The 21,866-nt window shown below is 42.1% G+C and overlaps 1 protein-coding gene across 2 annotated transcripts in view; it reads right to left on the reverse strand.

Annotated features, from left to right (window-relative positions):
- glra4a (glycine receptor, alpha 4a) overlaps positions 1 to 20,247 on the reverse strand; it is a 58,429-nt gene extending 38,182 nt beyond the window's left edge. For both annotated transcript variants that reach the window (XM_086133305.1, XM_086133299.1), the window contains exon 1: positions 19,987 to 20,247. In XM_086133305.1, coding sequence (XP_085989431.1) covers positions 19,987 to 20,054 — 68 coding nt within the window. In that variant the 5' untranslated portion in view covers positions 20,055 to 20,247. The remainder of the gene's footprint in view (positions 1 to 19,986) is intronic.
- Positions 20,248 to 21,866: the final 1,619 nt, after the last annotated feature.

The following is a 21,866-nucleotide window of genomic DNA, read 5'->3' on the forward strand; positions in this document are numbered from 1 at the left end:
GGGATAAGATGGAAAGAAAATGGATCAATGGAGTGACAACCCAAAATGGCCCACAAATCCTGCCACAAAATAGTCAATTTGTGTGGAATTGTATCAATCGAGTGTTCATATCAACGAGGCTCCGTTGTCTCGCTACCAAAGTCTGTCTGAAGCTACTTTCTTTCGTCTTGGCTGCTTTTTAAAATCGATTGGCACAATTCTTAAGGTGGAAGTCAAGTCACAAATTTTCTGGTGACGATATGTGCTCCAGTGTTCTGATTATACTGCATTTGTGGCGTAAGAATTCAGAAGCCTTTTTCACCTGTTTTCAGCCAACCGAGAATGCTGACATTTTATGAGGTAATGCTGATGTCGACTGAATTTGATGTCCAAGTGCCAACAGGCGCACACAAGCATGCCCATTTGGTAGGCTTGTCAAAAACGCTGTAATTTGTCATGTGTCTAATAGAAAAGGCATTTTTATTGTCACTTTACAGGGACTTTAAGATAAATCTGGGATGAAAAATTGCAATTCCCGCAGTTTGCAGTAGGCAATTTTTGTCATTCAGAACAAATAACGTTTTGTTTTGGGAGGTTTTTTTTTTTTTTTTGTAGTTTTACCATTTTAGGTTGAATTAAGGATCAGGGTTCACATTATTTATTTAATCTTTACCCAGGTAAGGCAATCGAGAACATAATCTCCATTTTCAATGCTGACCTGGCTTTAGAAAGCAGTGAAACAAACAACATACAAAACCCAAAGCAAAATCAAACCAAATACAAATATGTATACCAAAATAAACCATGATTTTTAATGAATATCATCTGGCAACCTTTACCGATATTCATTCCACACAGCCAAAATACCAATGCTAACCACAAGGGTAGTTTTGTAAGTTGCAATGAAAGGACGAATCTTTGAATCGTCAGTTTATTTAAAAATACACTTTACTGGCATAGGCTGACTGAGCAGACGTTCTTGTTGTTTTTAAATGTGAGGATTTTATATCGCTATACATTTGTAAATGATCAGTGATAAGTATACGGCACAATGTTCAATTTTGGTTTTGCTTGAAGTAGATTGTTCTTGCTCATGAAGTGGAGAGACTATCTCTGAAAAGAGTGAGCCATCACTTATGGACAAATGGGAGCTGCTGGCAGTGATTTAGATGTCGGGAACCAGTCAACGAAAATGACAGGTGAAGGAAAATGATAGCGATTTAAGTTGAAAGGACAGAATGGATTCTCAATGGATAGAACAGTGTTCACTGGGCTTGCTGTCAGGCCTCCATCCGTGAATCATTTCTATTGTTCTCTTTATCAATTTTGATCTTTTTGTTTTGTTGCAGAACCTAATTAGTTGAGGCTGGAGCCAATAGAAAATGATGAAAGTAGCTCTTGTCAAAGTTTATTAAGCTGTCTCGATGCAAAGCCCAGAGTTTAATGATTTCGATCAATCCAGGCTAACCCTGAGTAAATTGCACGTCCGTGCCTAGCATACTAATACGTATGCGAAGGAATACGCGTCAGTCTTGGGGGAGCTTGACATCTGCCCAGCACAAGTGATGTTTCCGGGCTCGGGAACCAGAAGGGTGCGATGCGAGCCAAGCCTGACAACGGATTTATGGCCCCAATGGCTTGTTTCTTAGCCTGAACGCCGACTGCCACCTCAGGCTTTTCCAGCGCGGCTCTAACTGATCTTGGTCGCCTTGTTTCAGCCTGGCGACTTCAGAGATGCATTTTGTGTTCAAGGCAATATCCAGCTCTTGGTGATTTAATGCTTTTACCCGGCGGTCCAACAAAACACTGCATGCTTAGAACTGATCTGAACACAACAACGTCTCGACTCCCAGACTATTAATTGCCACACAGCATTCTCACGAGGGAATGAGCTGTTCCAATTACAAATTCTGGAGATCATCTCTGATACTGCATTGATAACTAGTAGCTAAAGATGAGGCGATTCATTTTGGCTTTGAATCAAGATAAATGTTTTTCTGGATCAAATTACTTGATTTTGAGCAACACAGACAGAAGTTTGACGTTTTTGAGCCCATTACACAAGTCGGAAAGCTTCCACTCTTCTGGGTGGACATTCGGGGGGAGTTCAAGGATCTCGGCCAAACTCTGATTGATGCATTACTTAAGAAGCATGTCTCATTACTTCCATAACTGGTCAGACACCAGAGATGGTATAGGAACCGAAAAGTATCAGCAGGATTCCTGCTTGAATGAGGAAGTAAAGATACAGTATGTTTGTTTTTTGGTTTCTCTCACACAGGTTCAAAATTGTACTACGCAGGTGTCAAAGTCAAGGCGCGGGGGCCAGATCTGCCCCACTCCGTCATTTTATGTGGCCTGCACAAGCAAATCAAGCATCTCAACTTCCATGATGCTTGCTAAAGTCGAAACCAACATTTTAAATTGTCATATATAATCAATAACATATATAATCTATAACAACACAACTAGTTATCCATCAATTTGCTGGTCTCTGTGTATGTAGAGGTGGTTCAACATTTATATGGTTTCACAAAATTCATAACGGCCCTCCAAGGGAAACCGTAACTACAGTGTGGCCCGTGACAAAAATGAGTTTGACACCCCTGCTTGTACTAGAAGTAATTTAGGGACATTATGTGCATTTCACAACATATTCAACTAGGTTATCTCACTTTTAGAATGTCTTATGACTTTAATTGTTGGTAAGAAACTCACACAAACTCCAAAATGGATGTATGGTTGTATACAGAATACGGTCAATGAGGTTATTGCTTTCCATGAAAATGCAGTTATGGGCGTCGTGACATTTGAACCAAAGCAATCCGAACAACATGCCATCAAACATCCATTAGAACTAAAAATACGATGAGAAATATCTGGACTCGGAGGGTGAGCATTCACCCGTAAGCAATGTTTGTGATACGCTTGTAGACAGGCCAAGAGGAGATGAATCTTACACAGGGCCTCTTCAGACAAAGTGATCCTCCAGATGTCTCAAAAAGCCTCTCTGTATTCAGACCACATTTCACCACGACCCAACATCTGATATCAGCACGGACTGCCTTCTGTCAGTCTGAGCCACAAAGAGATCGTAAGATTTCTAAAAACGGGAAGGAGGGACTTGGCTGACAGCATAGGACGGCTATCATGTACCAGCTCGGGGCGAGAGACGGTCTCAAACGGTCTACTGCACCCAAACCTTTTAGTTTGTCTTCTTATGTTTTTAAGGGTTTGGGACATCTTGAAAATAATCATCATCATTTTAATTCTTGGGCCACACCCCAAAATCCATCATATCTCTGTCAAGATAATTTGGCCTAAGCCTTCATATCTGTGCTTACAACTGCCCATTCGGCAAAGTATTGAAGCAAATGAGCATGGCGAGCGTCCACCTGTGTGTGTGTATGTATGTATGTATATATATATATATATATATATATATATAGAGAGAGAGAGAGAGAGAGAGAGAGAGAGAGAGAGAGAATATATAATACAGTATTCCCCCGCTATATCACCATTCAGTGGTTAGCGCGTCAACCTCACAGTGCAGAGGTCGTGGGTTCGATCCCGGCTCCGGCCTTCCTGTGTGGAGTTTGCATGTTCTGCCCGGGCCTGCGTGGGTTTTCTCCGGGTGCTCTGGTTTCCTCCCACATTCCAAAAACATGCATGGTAGGCTGATTGAATACTCAAAAATGTCTCTAGGTTCGTCTCTGTGTGCCCTGCGATTGGCTGGTAATCGGTTCAGGGGACTCCTACTGCCCGAAGACAGCTGGGATAGGCTGCAGCAGCCCCCGCGACCCTTGTGAGGACAAAGCGGATCGGAAAATGGATGGATGGATATCTATATTTATATATATTGCATTTATGGAAAATGTAAAAGTTCACGCTACAGTGATATCATATCATGAAAGTAGGACAATTTAAGTAGAAGGATGCACTGGTGATTTCCTCATCTCAAACAATTCATTTAAACTAAAGTTGGCCGAACATCTCAAACAACAATGGTGGGTAGACAACAACAAAAAATGTCAATCTCTCAATAACTCGTCATTTGCCCTTGAGCATCAATTACAGCTTGACGATGACATCTTGTGCCGTTCACAAGTCAACGTATTGTCTGCTGAGGCATGGCATCCCATTCTCCTTAAAGGGTAGCCCTGATGTACTTGAGGTGCTGAGTTTCAAGCCTCGACAGGGCAACACGGCTGATCCTGTAGGTTTTCAATCGGATTTAGGTTGAGAAAAAGTACAGGCCTTTTCATTTGAAGTACACCAGTTTCCAACAGCCGTTGCGTGATGATGTGTCCTCGATGAGCTGGACCATTGTCGTCCATAAAGATGAAATTCGACCCATGTTGTTCATGTGGGGACAGAATCATTGGATTAGTAATGTTATTCAAGTATTATGGGCTTGTCATTGTACCATTCACAAAGTGTAAGGCAGTTCTGTACCCACTGGACACAGCTGCCCACACTGTCACACCGCCACCACCAAAAGCTCATTTGGTGATGAGTCAAGAGGTGGTACATGTTGTTTGTACGCCCAAATGAACCAATATAGAATATGGACTTCAGTCTGCCTCCAGATGAGTTTCTGTTTGAGAACTTTCTGGTCATAAAAAGACGGTGGAGGAAGGTCTCCACATGTTCTGCTGTGCATCTACCCTGCCACATCAATCCCCCCCCCCCCCCCCCCCCCCACACACACACACGTAATTTTCTCATTTTAAGGCCGTTGGGAAATCTCTCCCGCTGGCTAAAGAGAAGTAGATTACACTCAATGTACAGTGAACATGTAATTAGAATCAGTAGACTGCTTGACTGTGATGATTAATGCCCTCTTTTGTGACATGCAGCAACATTGATGTGGATGGAGATGTCCGCTTCCATCAGTCTCAGCATGAATCAAATCCTCTGACAGCATGCATGCTCTTCTCCCTTCCCCACAGACCAGTTTCCAGCTGCTACAATCTTGTACTTCGATTAGCCACATGCTAACCTTAAGCTACTTATGGGATGGTGTTTTCCCTTCTAAATATGGCATTATCCTTTCGTTGGTCTTCAACTGCCCTGAACTCCTTTTAATTGCTTGCGGTTGCTGCTAATGGAGGGAGCAAGTTTATAGATGGTGGTCTAGTGTAACCCTTGGCGGGGGACCATGTACACAAAATATTGTCGGCTTGAGACGTAAGTCAGTGAGTGTTCAGCTCCAATTGTGTTCCACCTGTGCCTTTAACCCAAGAAAAGAGTCACTTGGGTTCTGTGCAGTGATGTTAGGTTTCAGCCCTGAGGGCAGCACAACTGTGCATTGCTTAGTGCTGTTGCCTCGCAACAAAAAAAATGAATCAAGTTGAATGGCTTGTGGCAGCCTTTTCTATGTGTGGTTTATCTTTAACGTATCCTGCCATGCATGGATGTTCAGTTAACTGAAAACTAATTAACTTTTAGAGTTTGTTCTCAATGTTGGTTCCCTGGCTCAGACCAGAGTATGGTGTCATTTGTACCAAACCGATCAACCTCAACTCAGAAACACGGTGCTGTTTTCACACCCCATCACTTTGACATTCTAATAGCATGACTGATTCAATTTCAAGTACCCAAAATCAGATCATGAGTCAGGTCCAACCGGAATACCTGGAGAAAACCTTTGAAAACATGCAAACTCTACAAAGAAGCCCGGTGTTCAGATTGGTCCACAATTGAATCGAAATGAAGATGCTGTTGCTGTGGGGAAAGAACACTCTCCGACCTGTTTTATATTTGTAAATTTCCCGTGCCTTCTGCTTTTCTTTTATTTGAAATGTGCCTAACATCCACAGGGTTTGATCCATCTTTTCAAGCATCCATATGATTGGTGGCCACCAGGGCTCGAATGATACCATGCCCTTGATCAAACGAAGTACACCGGTACTAAGCTCGTTCTTTTTAACCCAACCTTAACCTGTCAAGTGTGAGCACAATCTAAAACTGCCCATGGCTGTGAATGGCTGTTTATGTCTCAGCCTGTGAGTGACTGGTAAATGTCCATGAGTCGGAGAGGATACGGATTATAGAAAATGGATGGATGGATACTTGCTGCCCGGGAGCCAAGGAATCACACAGACAACAGCTGATGCATTCCAGATGACCCACTTTTTAACACTGACCCTGAAGTTAGAGTAAAGATGCTGGCTGCAGATAACATCCTCCTCCTCCTCCTGAGCAATCGGCCCCCATCAGGGGCTTGCCCCCCCTCCCGCGTCCCACCCCCGGTACGACTCTCGCTGGTGCCTCGCGAGGTTCACACTCAGAATGGCCCTCACCTGATTATTGTTTAAGGAGGGTTGTGGGGCGGCTACTCCCACTCCCCTCCGTACCGGAAGGGGCGAGCGCTGGGCGCCTCATCTTCCGGTGAGACCCCACCTCCTTTCCCACAGGCTGGTGGGCATTTAGCCGCGTCTGGGGCCCAAGAGCCCCGGCGTTTCCCCCCGCACGCCACTCGGAGGCAGCCCACCACGCGAGGGGATATCATCATCATAGATTTTCTCAATCTGACCTCCAAGAAGGCAGTCAAACAACTGAGTTGAATATCTTTTATCTTATCCGATAGGGAAGATGCGCACCTACACCTTACCCTTGGTCAATGTTTTTGTGTCACTATTGGATCAGAGACATGATCAGCATGTCAATGAAAGTAGATTGAAGGGCTTTATTGTTCCATGTTGAAAAGAAATGTCAAATTACCTGCTTATACCAGCTCTTCTCATTTCAATATTATTCCTGAAGAAAAACAAGATAGGCAAAGTAAAGGAACCGACGTGAGTGAGCACATTGACTTCCTGGTGAAAGGGATCGGTGATTTACTGCTGTTCAACTGAAAAAGGCTTTTAACTATTTCAGGTGTACTGGCAGAGGAACAAGAACATTCTGCACATTTTTTCCCATCCAGAATCAAGGTAAACGGCAACACAAACATTCATGATAAGAACCTTGAATGGAAAGTAAGCTTGATAAACAAACATTGGCTCTTTCGATGCATATAGGAAGCTGGAAAAGTTACTTTGGAGATGCGTCCAGGTGTTTGTCGTGAAACACATCCACAGAGAGCAAACTGTTGAATGATAAAGTCAAGCAATATAAACCGCAACGTAATCCACGCAACTGCCTCTTGCAAAATGACAACAGCCTGTCCACCCTAAATTTATCTTTGGTCTTGACGATAATCTATTCGAAGGCAGTTAGTGTCCAACTTGCACTGGACAGGTAAAGCACCCAGGTCAAAAGCTAACGTTTGAAGTTCTTGGCGATACTATTCCACAACACGAGTCTCAAACTGTCAAAACAAATCAAAAAGCATATATTTCCACCTTTTGTGAATTTGAAATGCTCATGCTGAAAGAAATGGTGTGCTTCTTATCTCAGCTGTAGTTTGGTGTGACTTGAAAGCTTAAAGCAAGAGGCATAATCGGATATACTTGTACACATTTGGTAAAGCCTTGCAGATTGCTGCTCTTGCGGCATACAAACTGTCAACGGTAATTCAACTTGGCGGTCACAGGTGAAAATACAAGCCATGTTGTCTTTACGAGGGCTTTTGTGCAATCTGCAGTTCACTTTTTAGACTTGGGATCTGACAAGCAGCCACTGACCTAGTTTGTCCCCTTCAACATCGTCACAGTGGTTCATTTGTATCACACAGGATTGCATCCTCAAAACAGGCGGATTTCAGCAAGGCTCCAAAAAAAAAAAAAAAAAAGATAATGAAACGTGTGGAATAATTTGTGATTCGTGAGGTATTTTGACAAAAGTTGTTGGTAAGACAGCCGAGGAGAGTGAAAGATCTAGCACTTCAGTCGGTCTTACATATTTCCAACGATTATTTGATGCACAACAGATCATGTCAATTCACCCATTTGTACAGTAAGAACGCTAATGCTCTCACTGAATGTTCTTCCGACATCAATTATAGTCTGAATAAATATATATGAGCACGTATAGACAAAGTCATGGAAAACAGGCTGGGTGTTTAGGGGATCACCAGTGGTGTAGAAAATCCAAACAACGCATTTCATTGCAACCGTGCATTTTTTACATATTGCTGTTTGGCTATAACCGTCACTTCTGTTGTCGTGGATCGAAAAGCCATCTGTGAGTTTTCCACTGAAGCAAGTCCAAGTGACAAGTCCTGAAACAGCTCGATTTGCTTTGACCACTTTTTTTCCCTCCCCATAGGGTGATGTTTTTCTCAAGAGCCTCTCGGGGGTCGGACACGCGTTGCATGTCTTGCAGTTTTTCTGGAAAACAAAAAGCCGATGGCTGCATAAATCCTTGAGCCTGTTTAGGGGAGTGGGGGGTGGGGGAGGCAAGACAGGCAGGCTATAAACCACAATCCTGTTCGACATACTGGGCTTCACTTTCCACCTGTCTCCTTGGGAGGTGGATTCAATTACTCTGATGATTTAATTCCAGCTCCTGCTTGAATTGGAATATGTTTGGTAATGTAATTTGTCCCCCTTCATCTGATATACTTCGTCTATTATAAAATTTATTCCTACGAAAACGACAATATCCTTACACCTGGGAACAGTGCCTTTCCCACAACTCCAAGTTCTGTGCTGAAAACAAAAAGGCTGGTTGGTCTACTGTCCCCCCCCATTTTTATATAATTACACTTTAATTCTGTGCATCACCTGTCAAGGACAACCAGTCATCTCACTAATGTGTGGAGAAAAGACGCTGCTAGAAAACTGGAGGTCGGATCACAGGGGATTTATGAAAGTAGATGATCTTCAGAGTAATCCTTGAAACAACTTTGTGCTGTGTATAAAAAAGCTATCGCCAAAACTACTCAGCACAAATAAACACTGTGTTGTCCTGTAAAGGTTAACAGACTTTCCTTCTAAGTGGTTTGATTATTACTTTGTGTGATGGCTACCTTTTGGCGCGTCACTAAGAAACATTTGATTGCATTAAACAAAAAAAAAAATTATTGTGGTTCCTGTGCAAAGGAGGTTATATTTTACCAGCTTTTGGGGGTCAGGACTACACGGACAGCTTTTATTTAACAATTGCTGAGAGAGAAACATGAACAACAACAAGTGCAAAAGTTGTCCTTCTCTCTGTGGGATTATGTAGCTGAATAATACTGAAACTAGATTTGGACAAAAACCAACAGATGGATCCTTGTCTATTGGTACCCTGTGATTGACTGGCAACCAGTCCAAGGTGTATCCCGCCTTTCTCCCAAAGTCTCAACTCAACTCTCATCTCAACTGTATTTATAGAGCACTTTCAAACAAACAAAGTCAGATGGCATCGGCTCCAATTTAACCACAAGCCAAATTAATTTAAGCGAAATTCAATTACAAGTAAAATATGTCGACAATGAAAGATAATGTTTTTTTTCAGCTCAATTTATGTTGCTATTTACTGTGGTAAAGCCATAGAAAGTGGTATATTCCAAATGTTTTTGAGTGACTGTCATGTGTACATTATGTCGTTGACCTAAAAAAATCAGGGAGGCAGGAAAACCAGGGAGAACTGAACAATATGTATTCACAAAATAAAATAAAAAACTTGCAGGGGTACACTGGAAAAAACTAAATCTAAAATATAGAGCTGTCAGTTTAGCGCGTTTTTATTAGCATTAATTTAAATGAATTTTAACGGGATTAAATTTTTTCTCGCGAGATTAACGCGGCACACGTCACAGCGGATGTTACGTTGCTCTATAAATAAACCAGAAAAAAAACAACAAGCGCGCTGCACAGGTCCACGCACGTTTGTTTTGCCAGCCACGGCAGCGCAAGACACCGAAAACGGATACTTAAAGAGTTTATGAATGGAAAGTTTACTTTTAAAAAATTGCCAGATTGTTCCACTGACAAGACCAAAGTTACCTGTATGTTTTGCAGTCGTAAACAGCTATCATCATAGCACGTCGAGTCTGAAATACCACTTAATGGCCAAGCACACAGCTGATGTGAGTACTCCGCCCCCTCGTCTCAGACAAACAGCTATGGATCATTTCAAAGCGAAGAAAATGGATGACACGACGAAGAACAAATTTGCTGAAGCCATAGCTAAATGTATGGCTACTGCACGCAAGCCTGTCAACATTGTCCACAGCTCGACTCAAGCTGAAATCATTCGCATTGCGTCGAACAACTCCACAACAGATTGCCAGCGAGAGCCTCCATTACAAGCTGTGTATAGAAATTGTACGTAGCGGAGAAGGCAAAGGTACACCAAGCGGGAGTAGACACTGTTTCGGGAGAGAAATGAGAATAAAGAGCAGGTTGCCTGTCGAATACGATGTATGCCACTGATGCGATTGTTACTTGTTTGGAACTATTTTGTGTGGAAGGTTACAGCATTCCGTGGCCATATAAATAAAGCGGGTGGAGCTTCTCTGTGTTCGTCTGACAGCGACAGTGCGCTGTGGCACGTCGAGAGTTCAGCGGTGCAGTTGTAGCGACCATACTGAAAATAAAACGTCTCCAGTGTTGTCATCGAACCAAGTGTAGTCATCCGAAAGGATGTCTACACAAAACCAAAGAGACTTCCACGCAAGAAGGACCAACAGAATCAACATAGCCTAACTGCTGTGTTCAAAGCAAACTTGAGAAAAACGAAGTATGCAACCATGGCTTAAATTCACTATAGGCTGAGTACTAGTGGTTACCTTAGATGTGCACTTTATAATGTTGTATTGCTCTGTTTTGAGTCCATAAAAAGAGCTGTTAAGGCAGCTGTTGTGACAAAATATTTTTTTCACTGTTGTTGATGGACAGTAATATTGTGTGAGAGATTATGTGTGAATAAAAGTGAAAAATGTTCATGTAAAATTGAAAATCGAAATTGTTATTTCAGTAAATATTTGCATTTGGCACATAGAAAACTGATTCATGATTCCATGTTGATGAGAGCATTAAAATGGGTAAAAATAGGACAAAAAATGTAAAAGGAAATTCAGAAACGATAAAAAATGTGTGAGTAATCATGATGAATTTTTAGTTCATTTGAGTTAATTATGACAGTTGCATTTTTAATTAGATTAAATATTTTAATCGTTTGACAGCTCTACTAAAATACAAACAAATTCCTGAAAACCCCAATAAGCCAAAGTAACAAACAAACAAAAACCCATGACAGAAGCACAAAACAACGTGACAGGAACAATGATACACAAAGACTGACAGAAACCAGGGAAGTAATTCCAAGCAAACTGACGAGACAACAAGGAACCCCTGGACAAGACACAAAGGGTTGAGGGAGCGGATTGGTCAATACAAGGGACCTGGACGAGAGCAGCTGGAAACAAAACCTAATGCGGAAAACAAAAAAAAAAGGCACATGAAGAAAATAAACCTCAAATATAATCTAAACAAAAACTGAATCATGACAGACTTGCTCATTCTTGGTCTCTTGAAAAAATAATGTATGATGGAAAAACCGAAAAACTATCCACTCAGCTCTCCGCTTTTTTCCACCATATACAATTTTAAGAGTTCTGTTTTACAGAGGCCAGATGTTCCTCTCAATGTAAGTGAAGTTTAATTGGTCTGAACTGCTTGGTCAGATATAATGACATGATGGAGGGCTCCATCATGCATCCCCCTTTCATTGTTCTAATTGCAGCCAGCACAACCCCCCCCGCCCAAAAAAAAACGATGGCACTAAACCCTCTGAGCCAAAGTGCAGCTCTCGTCAATAAGTGGACATTTCGACCTGAGAGAATTGCGCAAATTGCATTGCATTAGCATATTGTGTCGTCGATGCTGGGGCTCGCATAGCATTGGTGCTCCTTGGTATTTTATCGTATCTAGCATGTCAACACAATGTCACCTTGGGCACCAGTAAAACGCATTGAATGAATTGTCATAAATAAAGGCCATGAAAGCAAACAAGAAGCTTGTCTCCACTGAAGGAGGAACAATCGGACGATCAAACATTACGCCACCGTTTTACAGTTGCTGTTGGATTCAATTTTGGATATTAATATTGTATCTTGTGGGGATAATTGTACTTTCTCGGCATCGATGTGCCATATTTTCACAAGCTTACACCTTCAGCATCAGCCAGCTGCTACCGCAGGTGAAATGTTTACTCTGAAGCTGTGAGGCACATGTGATACACTTCACCATGCATTCATTATTCATGTACTTGGTTTTTCATTCTAGCCAATGGCGGAGACATGTCAGAAGTTCATGGTTTAGTGCGTATGGGACTGAGCGGGGGGCAGGGGGAACAGCCATTTCTCTCCAAAGGATAAGACGTTTTGCTTTCAAAAGCCAGTCTTGCATTCATTCAAAGGGGGTTTTGATCCAACACCATCAGGACACGGTGCATAGCGTAGAACAGAAACAGTTAAAGGTTATATACTGGGACTGGGGTCCATTATGTTGTCTTCATCAGGGTCACGGTCATGGATGAGTTGGAGCCTCTACCAGCTTACTTTGACTCCAAAGTGAGCTTCTATGTATCATTAAAACATACACAATGTTCATGTCCCCCAATACAAAACTCATTTTGAAGTAAAATCATCAGTTTTTCTTTCGTTAGACATGTAGAATGATAATTAATGAAACATAATCTTGACTAATTGCCCGCCGCGCTCTTTTTTACGTTGTGCTTGTGTTGGCATTGTTGTGAGTCAACCGTTATTACCAGCTTGGCTGGCAGTCATCTGCATCCCATTTGTCTGCATGTCGCGCTTCTCAATCATCGAAACCGGAAGAGGGAAAGGAGGGGATTTGTTGTGATTTTTTTTTTTTTTTTGCCTTTAATTTTACAAAGTATCATCACATAGCTGACTACTTCACATACACTATCGTGCTGAACCTCATGAGGGTTGCAGGTAACATACCTGTCAACTTGTACGTTTTCCCCATATTTTGTACGTTTTTTTATCATTTCAAATCATGTACAGCGTATTACAACTTTTATACAGGGGGGAAAAAAAAAACAATTGTGAACCGATCTCACAAATACCATTTTGGCTCTAATCCAGATCGTCTCACCTTCTGGCAGCCAACGACAATGCCGTCGTCGATCGCTACTATTGTCATGGCAAACCAGCAAAAGTAATCCTCAATCGTATCTTTTTTTTCATTGCTACGTACTGTCGGATTGATAAAGCATGATATGCGCATGCGCGGTAAGCCGTTGTACGGGTTTTTGTTGCTTTGTAAGGGGAATCGTAATCATTTATAAGGGCAGCTATAAACCGAGGTTGACAGGTATGAGGTAACTACAGTCGTTATAGACTTTGGGCGAGAGAGGTATGACCTGAAAGAAGATACGGTAAGTACAAATTGATGCAAATGTGTTACGCATGAGGTCACCCTTAAAATGCCCGTAAAATAAAATGAATAATTAACAATACTGTATCAATACAGAAAGCTCAGATGCCTGTGTAAGGATGTTAATTCATTCAGAATTATCCGTAGAAATGCCTATGAGACGTAGTTACTTGATTGCTCGGACAAACAACCATTTCATATTCACACCAACACTCTTAAAACTGCTCAGTTAAAAATAACCAAAATTATGTGAAATAGCTAACCCATGAAATAGCTAAACGGGACTGAGCCAATACTGGGTTATTTATACCCAGCACATTGGATTGAGGATTTGATCCAGCGCTTTGGGTCAAGATTTTGATCCAACAGAGGGTAAAAAGTATCCACAGTGATGAGTTAAAGCTACCAAGAAATGAATTACAAGGTTATCAGCACCGGACTGCCGATACCCTCCTCTGGTTATCAGTATAACTGTGGTTAAAAAGAATCCACATGTGAATGCCAACATTCCTAAAAAGAAGAAGAAGCAACTTTCCTAGTCAGCAGCCACCACCGCAAGTCATTCGAATGATATGTTTGATAGTTTTTACACCTGATACCTATCCTGACACAACCCACCATTTTGATCCACGCTTGGGATCAGAAGTGGCTGGGAATCCTTTTTTGCTGTCAAGCCACCCAGTCAGCATCAACATTTTCGAAGAACATTACATTCAATTTACTTGAACTTCGGTACACAACAAAACAATCCAAAACGATGACCAGCTTCACCTTTTCAGACTGGTTAAATCCAATCTACAACCAAATCTACTGGGTCAAAACAATTAATCCCACAAGCAATTTGCTCAAAGGAAGGCCACAGCCAGTGAGTGAGTTTTGTAAACAGCCCAGCATTTTTAGTGTATGGACACTTTAGAGCAGGGGTGGGCAATTGGTGGCCCGAGGCCACATGCGGCACTCTCCCACACTCGGAGTGGCCCTTGATTAATTTTTGAAAATATCAATGTTTACTATTAACCACAGGATAGCAGACATCGCTCACAAGTGCCTCCAACCCATGGTATTGTGAAGAAGAAGAGTGTCCTGACCGGGGATTGGTATCGAGGCCTGGTACTCAACTGGACCAAGGGTTGAATTTTTTAAAACTGCTGTGTTTATGAGCTCCACCCTGAAAAGTTCTGTTAACGGTTTCAGAGAATTTACGAAATTTTTGATTGATTTAGACAGGAAGGTAAAAAAAATTAAAAGCTCGCACCCCCTAAAACTCTGCCGCGATTCCATTTGGCTCTAAAATCATACGTCTCTGGATCACAGTGTATCCTTATTAACATTAAAGAAAACAAACAAGAAAAAAAGCAAAAGATTTAGATCAACTTCCAACAAAGAATTAATTTCTTAACATTGTTTATCAATCTATGAACATAAAAGTGTATCATATTTCCTGAAATTAAACTAAATAAATAAATACACGAGAGTGGCACTGCCATAGTGGGTGTGCAATTACCATACTTATATTCTAGTATGTAAGAACAACCCCCCCACTGGCATTGTACCCCGTCCAGCAGGGCCCGCCGTCCCATTATTAGAGAAGGACTGAATGAAACCAACATGCGAGTTTTTGAACAAATGAACTTTCTTCAATGTGCAGGTGATTGATCCTTTGCCTCGGGATGCCTGCTTTGATGTTACATTTCAGTTTTTTCCTGTAAGAACAGAAGTTAGGAGTACCACAGCGTGGCGTATGTCATCTTAATTGGAGTGGGCGTCTGCGGGGATCAGACAAATGTGGCACAAAACAATAAAGTGAAGGCAGTCATGCAAACACTGAAATTATAAAACGTCTACAGGGTTTATTATTTCCTGTGAGCCCAGTGACAGGACGATAGGAGAATTCAGTTCGACTCATTTTAAACCTCGTAATGAAAAAATTAAATAGACTTTGCCGTGTACTTTGACTCTTTATTAACTTATCCGCTGTGGTGGAGAGTAACACACGTTCAATAAATCAATAAATAGCAAAATGGCTGGATAATAGGACTTGTTTCCTGATATTTCTTCACTCCAGGCACAGAATAACCTTGCTCATCTCCTTTGACCTTTATGTCAACGCCATTCATTTCACCACTTTCATTTTGTCATGGGTCTGATACACATCACATGACCACAGGATGGAGAGCATATACTGGATAGGAGAGCATCTTTTCCACCCTGCTTTCGCCAAAGTTAACCCCACAAAATGAAGAACCTCTACTAGAATTTTCCATGACTACTGGCTGTCAGCTAGCAACTTCCCCATTAGCATGACGCCTTCGATGGAGCAGGACATTTGGGCGGCATCTTTGGGTGTACAGAAATATCCAGACAGCCATTAATAGGTGTGTTTTTCAGTGAATACTTTGATATTATGCCACTTTGTTGAATGAGAACAATTTATTTTTACACTGTGTGACAGTAAAGAATGTTAAAAGGTAACATTAAACATTGCCTTATGATGGTAAAAGTTTAAGTTTCATTTTTAGCATTACAAACACTGTTTAACAAAATTAAAGTTAAAGTAAAACTGGTTAAAATGACACTTTCAGTGAGCATCCCTGCTTTCAGCTAATTGCTATTTACATTTAGCATCTGCTATTTGTGGTGTATATGTGTAACATCACATGACCCCATAAACAGGTTAACGGACTTGGATGCGTATGCACATTGATAACCACATTTGAACCTGAACTTGCTTGAATATTATTTTCTTTATCACCGGTATCGTCAGACAAATGTTAAACACAGGTTTATCATTAACTAATCTAGAAATGATATGATACAGTATGTAAACATGAAAAAAAAAGAGCCCCCAACATCTTAGATGGGCATGGTAGCTTGTACTTGAAGACATCTTAAGTAAAACAAAAGATAATATAGACATTTAATATATTTACAGCCGCTGTGTCCCTTGTCCGATGCCATTGGGCAGAGGTGGCCAACCAGTCAGAGACGAAAAGCCAATTTTTTTACTGTGTTACTGCAAAGAGCCACATCATACCCTTCCTCGCGCACGCGCGTGCACACACACACACACACACGCACGCACACGCGAGCGCCCACCAGTGCACTCGCACACATATACACGCACACCACAATGAGCAACAGTCGGAACGGGCCGAAAATGAACGAAAGCTAAAGACACAAACAAACAAATGTTTTGGGGTTTTTTTCCCACCCATTTCCTCCTTCCACCCCTTGCCCTGGACTTGGGACCAGTTCGCTGGTCGTTGATGATAGGCTGACGTAGTACGTTCTGTGTATATAGTGCCTTCGTTTGAATGGCATCACCACTGCCGAGGCGTTTTCAACGCTTGTCGTGTGAAAGCCCGGGAGCTGCATTGAACCAGCCAAAGAGCCGCATGCGGCTCACGAGCCACGGGTTGGCCACCGCTGGCAGGGGCTCCAGCAGTGACCTTAAACAGAGGAAAATGTGTTTTCCTGTTTTGTTGGTTGCGCATGACCCCCATTATACTGCTCATATTTAAAACTCAGTCTTTTCACACTCCACACGTTCAACCCCAGATACTTTTTCCCCCCAATTTTTCCAAGACATAGGGTGAATAAAGGGGTGTAGAATTGGCTGGTACTGAATGAGTTAATTGATCCGCCAGAAACATTCCTATAGGTTGCAGCACGTTCCGTTTCTATGGTTATCGTCCCACTGGTAAAATGTATTCAACTCATCATATTTTGAATCTGTGTGTGTTTCATGCACACGCACACACATACATACGTTGGTTAGTGATACCAACTTCTTATCACATTCTTCATTTCCACATTCTCATTTTCTCTCCTATCCCTTCCACTGCTTATCAATCAGGCTACATGACAATCTCCTAATTTATGACACTACCCCCCTACATCTCTTCTATTTCCTATCTGAACCTTTTCTCCCAGTGCCTCGGGCCAAATGAAATACCCTCTCCATTTCTTTGTTGGCATTTTTCCGTTGCATCCCATTCTGCTCCATCCCGCTGCATCAGATTCTGCCTGTCTTCCATCCCTCGCTCCTACACAGATTGAGCATCTAATTTCTCTGAGGAGATGCTGTCACTTGACTGCTGCCGGGGACTAAATGGGCCCAACCCCTCCTCCTCCTCTCTTTCCCCTCCTGCACCCTCTGGGCCCCCACCCCGCTGTGCCTTGGTGGGATTATGTGACTCTTAATTCCTTTTCTGCACTCACCTGAAGAGTTTGGCAGGGCATGAAATAGGGTGAGTGCTTCAATGCAATTACAAGTTTGGAGACTGAGGGTAAGAAGGCAATTGATGGGAGTGTACTGCATGATCGTGAACATTCCATCTGCCTGTTTTGAGGGGTGGTCATGTCTCTTGCAAATGAGTCACTGCTCACCCTGTCCTATCAACTGCTGAGCCAATGCCATATAAGCTAGCACAAACTGACCGGAATGACAGCATCACTCATCAAGGCAGAACTTCATCACCAGGTCACCGTATTACACTTGCAAAATCCATGCATTGTGTACTGTATTTCCCCACAGGGTAAATTTACTTGAAATTGAAACTAGATGTTTGAAATCAAATCCGAGTTACATTATTGTTTGTCTTATACTGTACCGTACACTGTAAACAAATACACTGGTGTATTCCAAATACTGTTTGGGTAGTTGGGAAGGCATTCTACAAAAAACTCCTGACTTGATGATTAACTGATTGTTATTATCTTAATATTAACTTTCACAGGGATGTGAGATGTTAGAAGTTAGAGAGAGCTGACTTAAATGGTTTAGTCACATCCGGAGGAGCAATCGTGAGTACAGCATATCGCTCGATGGGTATGGAGCTGCCAGGAAGGCTAGCAAGAGCAGGTTGATAGATGTAGTGAGGGAAGACAAGAGGGCAGTTAGCGTTCAAGAGGAGGATGCAGAAGATGGATTTGGATGGAAAAGGAGGACACGCTGTGGCGACCTCTAATGGGACCAGGTAAAAACAGAAAAAAAGAAGAAAAGAGGGGTGTGGGAAACACTGACTGAATTTTCTGAATTAATTTGAGATTAAACAGAATAATGCTGCTCCATTGAACTGAAGTTTTCACTTTGGATTTAGCTCATACTGTAGCTGTCATCCTTTTCTTCTTCAGTGATTGCAGACTTGCTGAGGGTGACTTAACAGTGCATCTGCTGGCCGCTGCCAAGTTGTGCACCCCATATTGACTCATTTGCATCATCAACAATTACAACATACTGTAGTTCCACGCAATGAAATGATCAAGAATGGATGATGTGCACGATGTTTTCTTTAAAAAAATACGATCGTCCACTGACATGGCATTCGTATAACAGTGATTTCAGTCAACGTTTCACAGTGCACGTTTATCTTGTGATCAACACATCCCCTTACTGGAAGCAGCTTCATATTTTTTCATTATGCAACCAAACTGTGCAATGTGGGCTCTTCACCTGCAATTCCAACCCAGCACGTATGGCCATTATTATGGCCAAAGTGAGTCGACCCAATTTGAACAATGTTTCACAACAGCAAGCCAGAATTGCAGGGGCAGCTGGTTCTTCAGAGGAAATTCAAACCATTCATTTTCTATAGCGCTTGTCTTCATTAGAAATGTAGGCGAGTTGAAGCCTATCACAGCTGATTTTCGGGCAGTGGGTACGGTACTCCCTGAAATGGTCTCCAGTCACTCACAGGGCACTTGGAGTCAAACAACCTTTCACGTTCACAGCTATGGACAATTTAGAGTCTCCGTTAGCCTAAACCGGGGGTAGGCATCTCCAGTCCTCAAGAGCCACTGTACTGCCTATTCCGACAAAAGACCCATTTAAAATGATAAAGTTCCTTATCAGGCTTCTACCGAGCTTGCTGATGAGGTGATCATTTGAATCAGGGGTTTGTTTTGTTTTTATCCGTTTGCGTGAATAGTATTTGTTAACCCCCACTGATCAGCTTCTCTTTTTTTTCCTCATGCAATCAAATAGTGCTATCTTCTCCAAATGCTCTCAAAAACAAGTGTGGATTAACTGTGTCCTTTATGCCTGTTATGCATATGCACACTTCACCTGCGGCTATTGTTCATGAATTGTTACAATGGAATGCAAGCGCAAGACAGGATTCCACAGGTAGCCTCGTTGGTAATTCCATTCATCCATTTTGTGTAGTGTTTGTCCTCGCTGGGGTTGCAGGACAGCTGCAGCCTATCCCACCCTGGACTGGTCGTCAGCCAATCACCAGGCACATAGAGACAAACAAGGGCTCATACTCACATTCACCACGATGGACAATTTGGAGCCATAAGTGAACCTAATAAAAGGTATTCACGTTTTTCGAATATGTGAGGAACACAGAGTAACTCGAGAAAACACGCAAGCGCGGAGACAACACGCACACTCCATATACAACTGAATAGGTGGAAGCTATACATTTTAATAAGCATAAATATAAATTGAAACCAGGATTTCCTGAATAGAGGCAGAAGTACTAACCACACTCCGTTGTGGTATCTCATAAGAAATTAAAGTAATTTGCAGAAACAATGTTCTATTTATTATGCTCTATTAAAGGTTCTAATTTAAGCAGTACTGCACACTAACTCGGTTCCGGAAAGTTAAAAAGTGGATAATAGCGTAATGGTCATACTGTACAGCGATTTAAACGAAAACGTTGATGACACACAAAAGCGACACATAACATAATGACATATGATCGCTCCTCACCTGATAAAGCCTCCCTGGAAAAAGCAGAACGACAAGACGTAAAGGATCCGAATGACCTGTGGGAGCATCCTCTGATTCGACAATCTCTCCACGGCCACGCAGAAGAACTTGACGAAAGTGGAATAATGTCGCCAATTAGCAAATCCAGCGTCCGCGGTGCGAGTGTGAGCGAGGGTCGACAGGCATCGTCTGTTTCCTTCCTCGTGTTAGCGCGTCTAAGAAGGAGCGTGCCTTTTTGGGGGGGAGAAACTTCTTCCTCCTCCTCCCACACGCACTCCAGGGAGACTGAGCACATCCAAGCCGACGCGGCGTTCTAGCAGGCGGCTGTCAGTCAATCAGCGGCTCGGTGGTACTCTGGTGCTGGGTGTCGGTGATTTCGGGGAGTTGTTTTATTATTATAAATTATTTTAATCAATCATTCATGCGATGGTAAACCGCGAACACACCCAAAACATTGGAAACCGAGTAGAAAATGGAACTGATATTGTTTTGTCTTAATTAGGAGGATGCAGGGGAAGGGGTGAGCTGAGGGAGAATCTGCAAAATACAATAATACATCCGAAAGAAATACAGCAAGTCGATTAATAAATGGTTTCTTGGTGTGAATAAAGTCGATACCCTGTGATGATTTGTGGTGTTACGTCACCAACGTTAATTCCTATTCGAACGGGGGGGGGCTATTAAATATTTTCGGTATTCATCATCCATCAAAAAATATCCATCCATCCATCCATTTTCCGAACCGCTTGATCCTCACTAGGGTCGCGGGGGGTGCTGGAGCCTATCCCAGCCGTCTTCGGGCAGTAGGCGGGGGACACCCTGAATCAGTTGCCAGCCAATCGCAGGGCACACAGAGACGAACAACCATCCACGCCCACACTCACACCTAGGGACAATTTAGAGCGTCCAATCAACCTGCCATGCACGTTTTTGGAATGTGGGAGGAAACCGGAGCACCCGGAGAAAACCCACGCAGGCCCGGGGAGAACATGCAAACTCCACACAGGGAGGCCGGAGCTGGAATCGAACCCGGTACCTCTGCACTGTGAAGCCGACGTGCTAACCACTGGACTACCGGGCTCCATCAAAAAATAGAAAAATATAATTATTTTTACACTTTATTAACCTGAAATCACCAAATCTCCAATGTTTGTATTTGTTTTTTTTATTTACTTTGAAAGTAAGTAAAGAGAAATCAAACAAAAACAAATAAGTAAGCACAACCGCAGTTTGGCCCAACGTAGTTGCTGAGCAAGTACGAACACGACCAAGCCGATTAGGTAATGAAAGAGCTGCAGGTTACAACGCTATCCAAATTGAGCATAGGCGAAAACAACATTTGACAACTGAAATAACGTAACATTTGTTTTTGTTTGAAGAACGTTTGTTTTTTATGGTTGAAAAGAGAGACATTTTCTGCGAGTGGTTCGCATGCATTGCTTCATGCCGTCACTTTTGTTTGAAAAATAGCACGGCGGTGGTCTCTCCTTTCTTTCCAAAGGATACAGTTAAAATTATTTTTCTTTTCTTTCTCTTTGCATTTTTTGAAACACTTATAGTGTCCGAATTATTTGTTGTACTGTATGTGCATTTTAAACTCCCTCTCTCTGAGTGTCAGATTTTCGCATAATTTAATACACATTTTCGCTCTGTTTCCTCAAATTGGGTCCACATTTTTTTGTATTTTGATTTTTTTTCTCCTCAAATTGGGTCCACATTTTTTTTGTATTTTGATTTGTTTTCCTCAGTGAAGCAAAGGTCTATTTATGAAGGTTGGTCAGGCCTCATGCAAATGTAGTGTAATGTTTGGCACAAATATCTTAATTCAAAACAACATTAAAAATAAGAACTGAAATCCAATGTCAATTAATTACGACATG

This window comes from Hippocampus guttulatus, chromosome 2 (assembly GCF_054856545.1).
Source record: "Hippocampus guttulatus isolate MCC_2025c chromosome 2, RoL_Hgut_1.0, whole genome shotgun sequence".
Lineage (NCBI taxonomy): Eukaryota > Metazoa > Chordata > Actinopteri > Syngnathiformes > Syngnathidae > Hippocampus > Hippocampus guttulatus.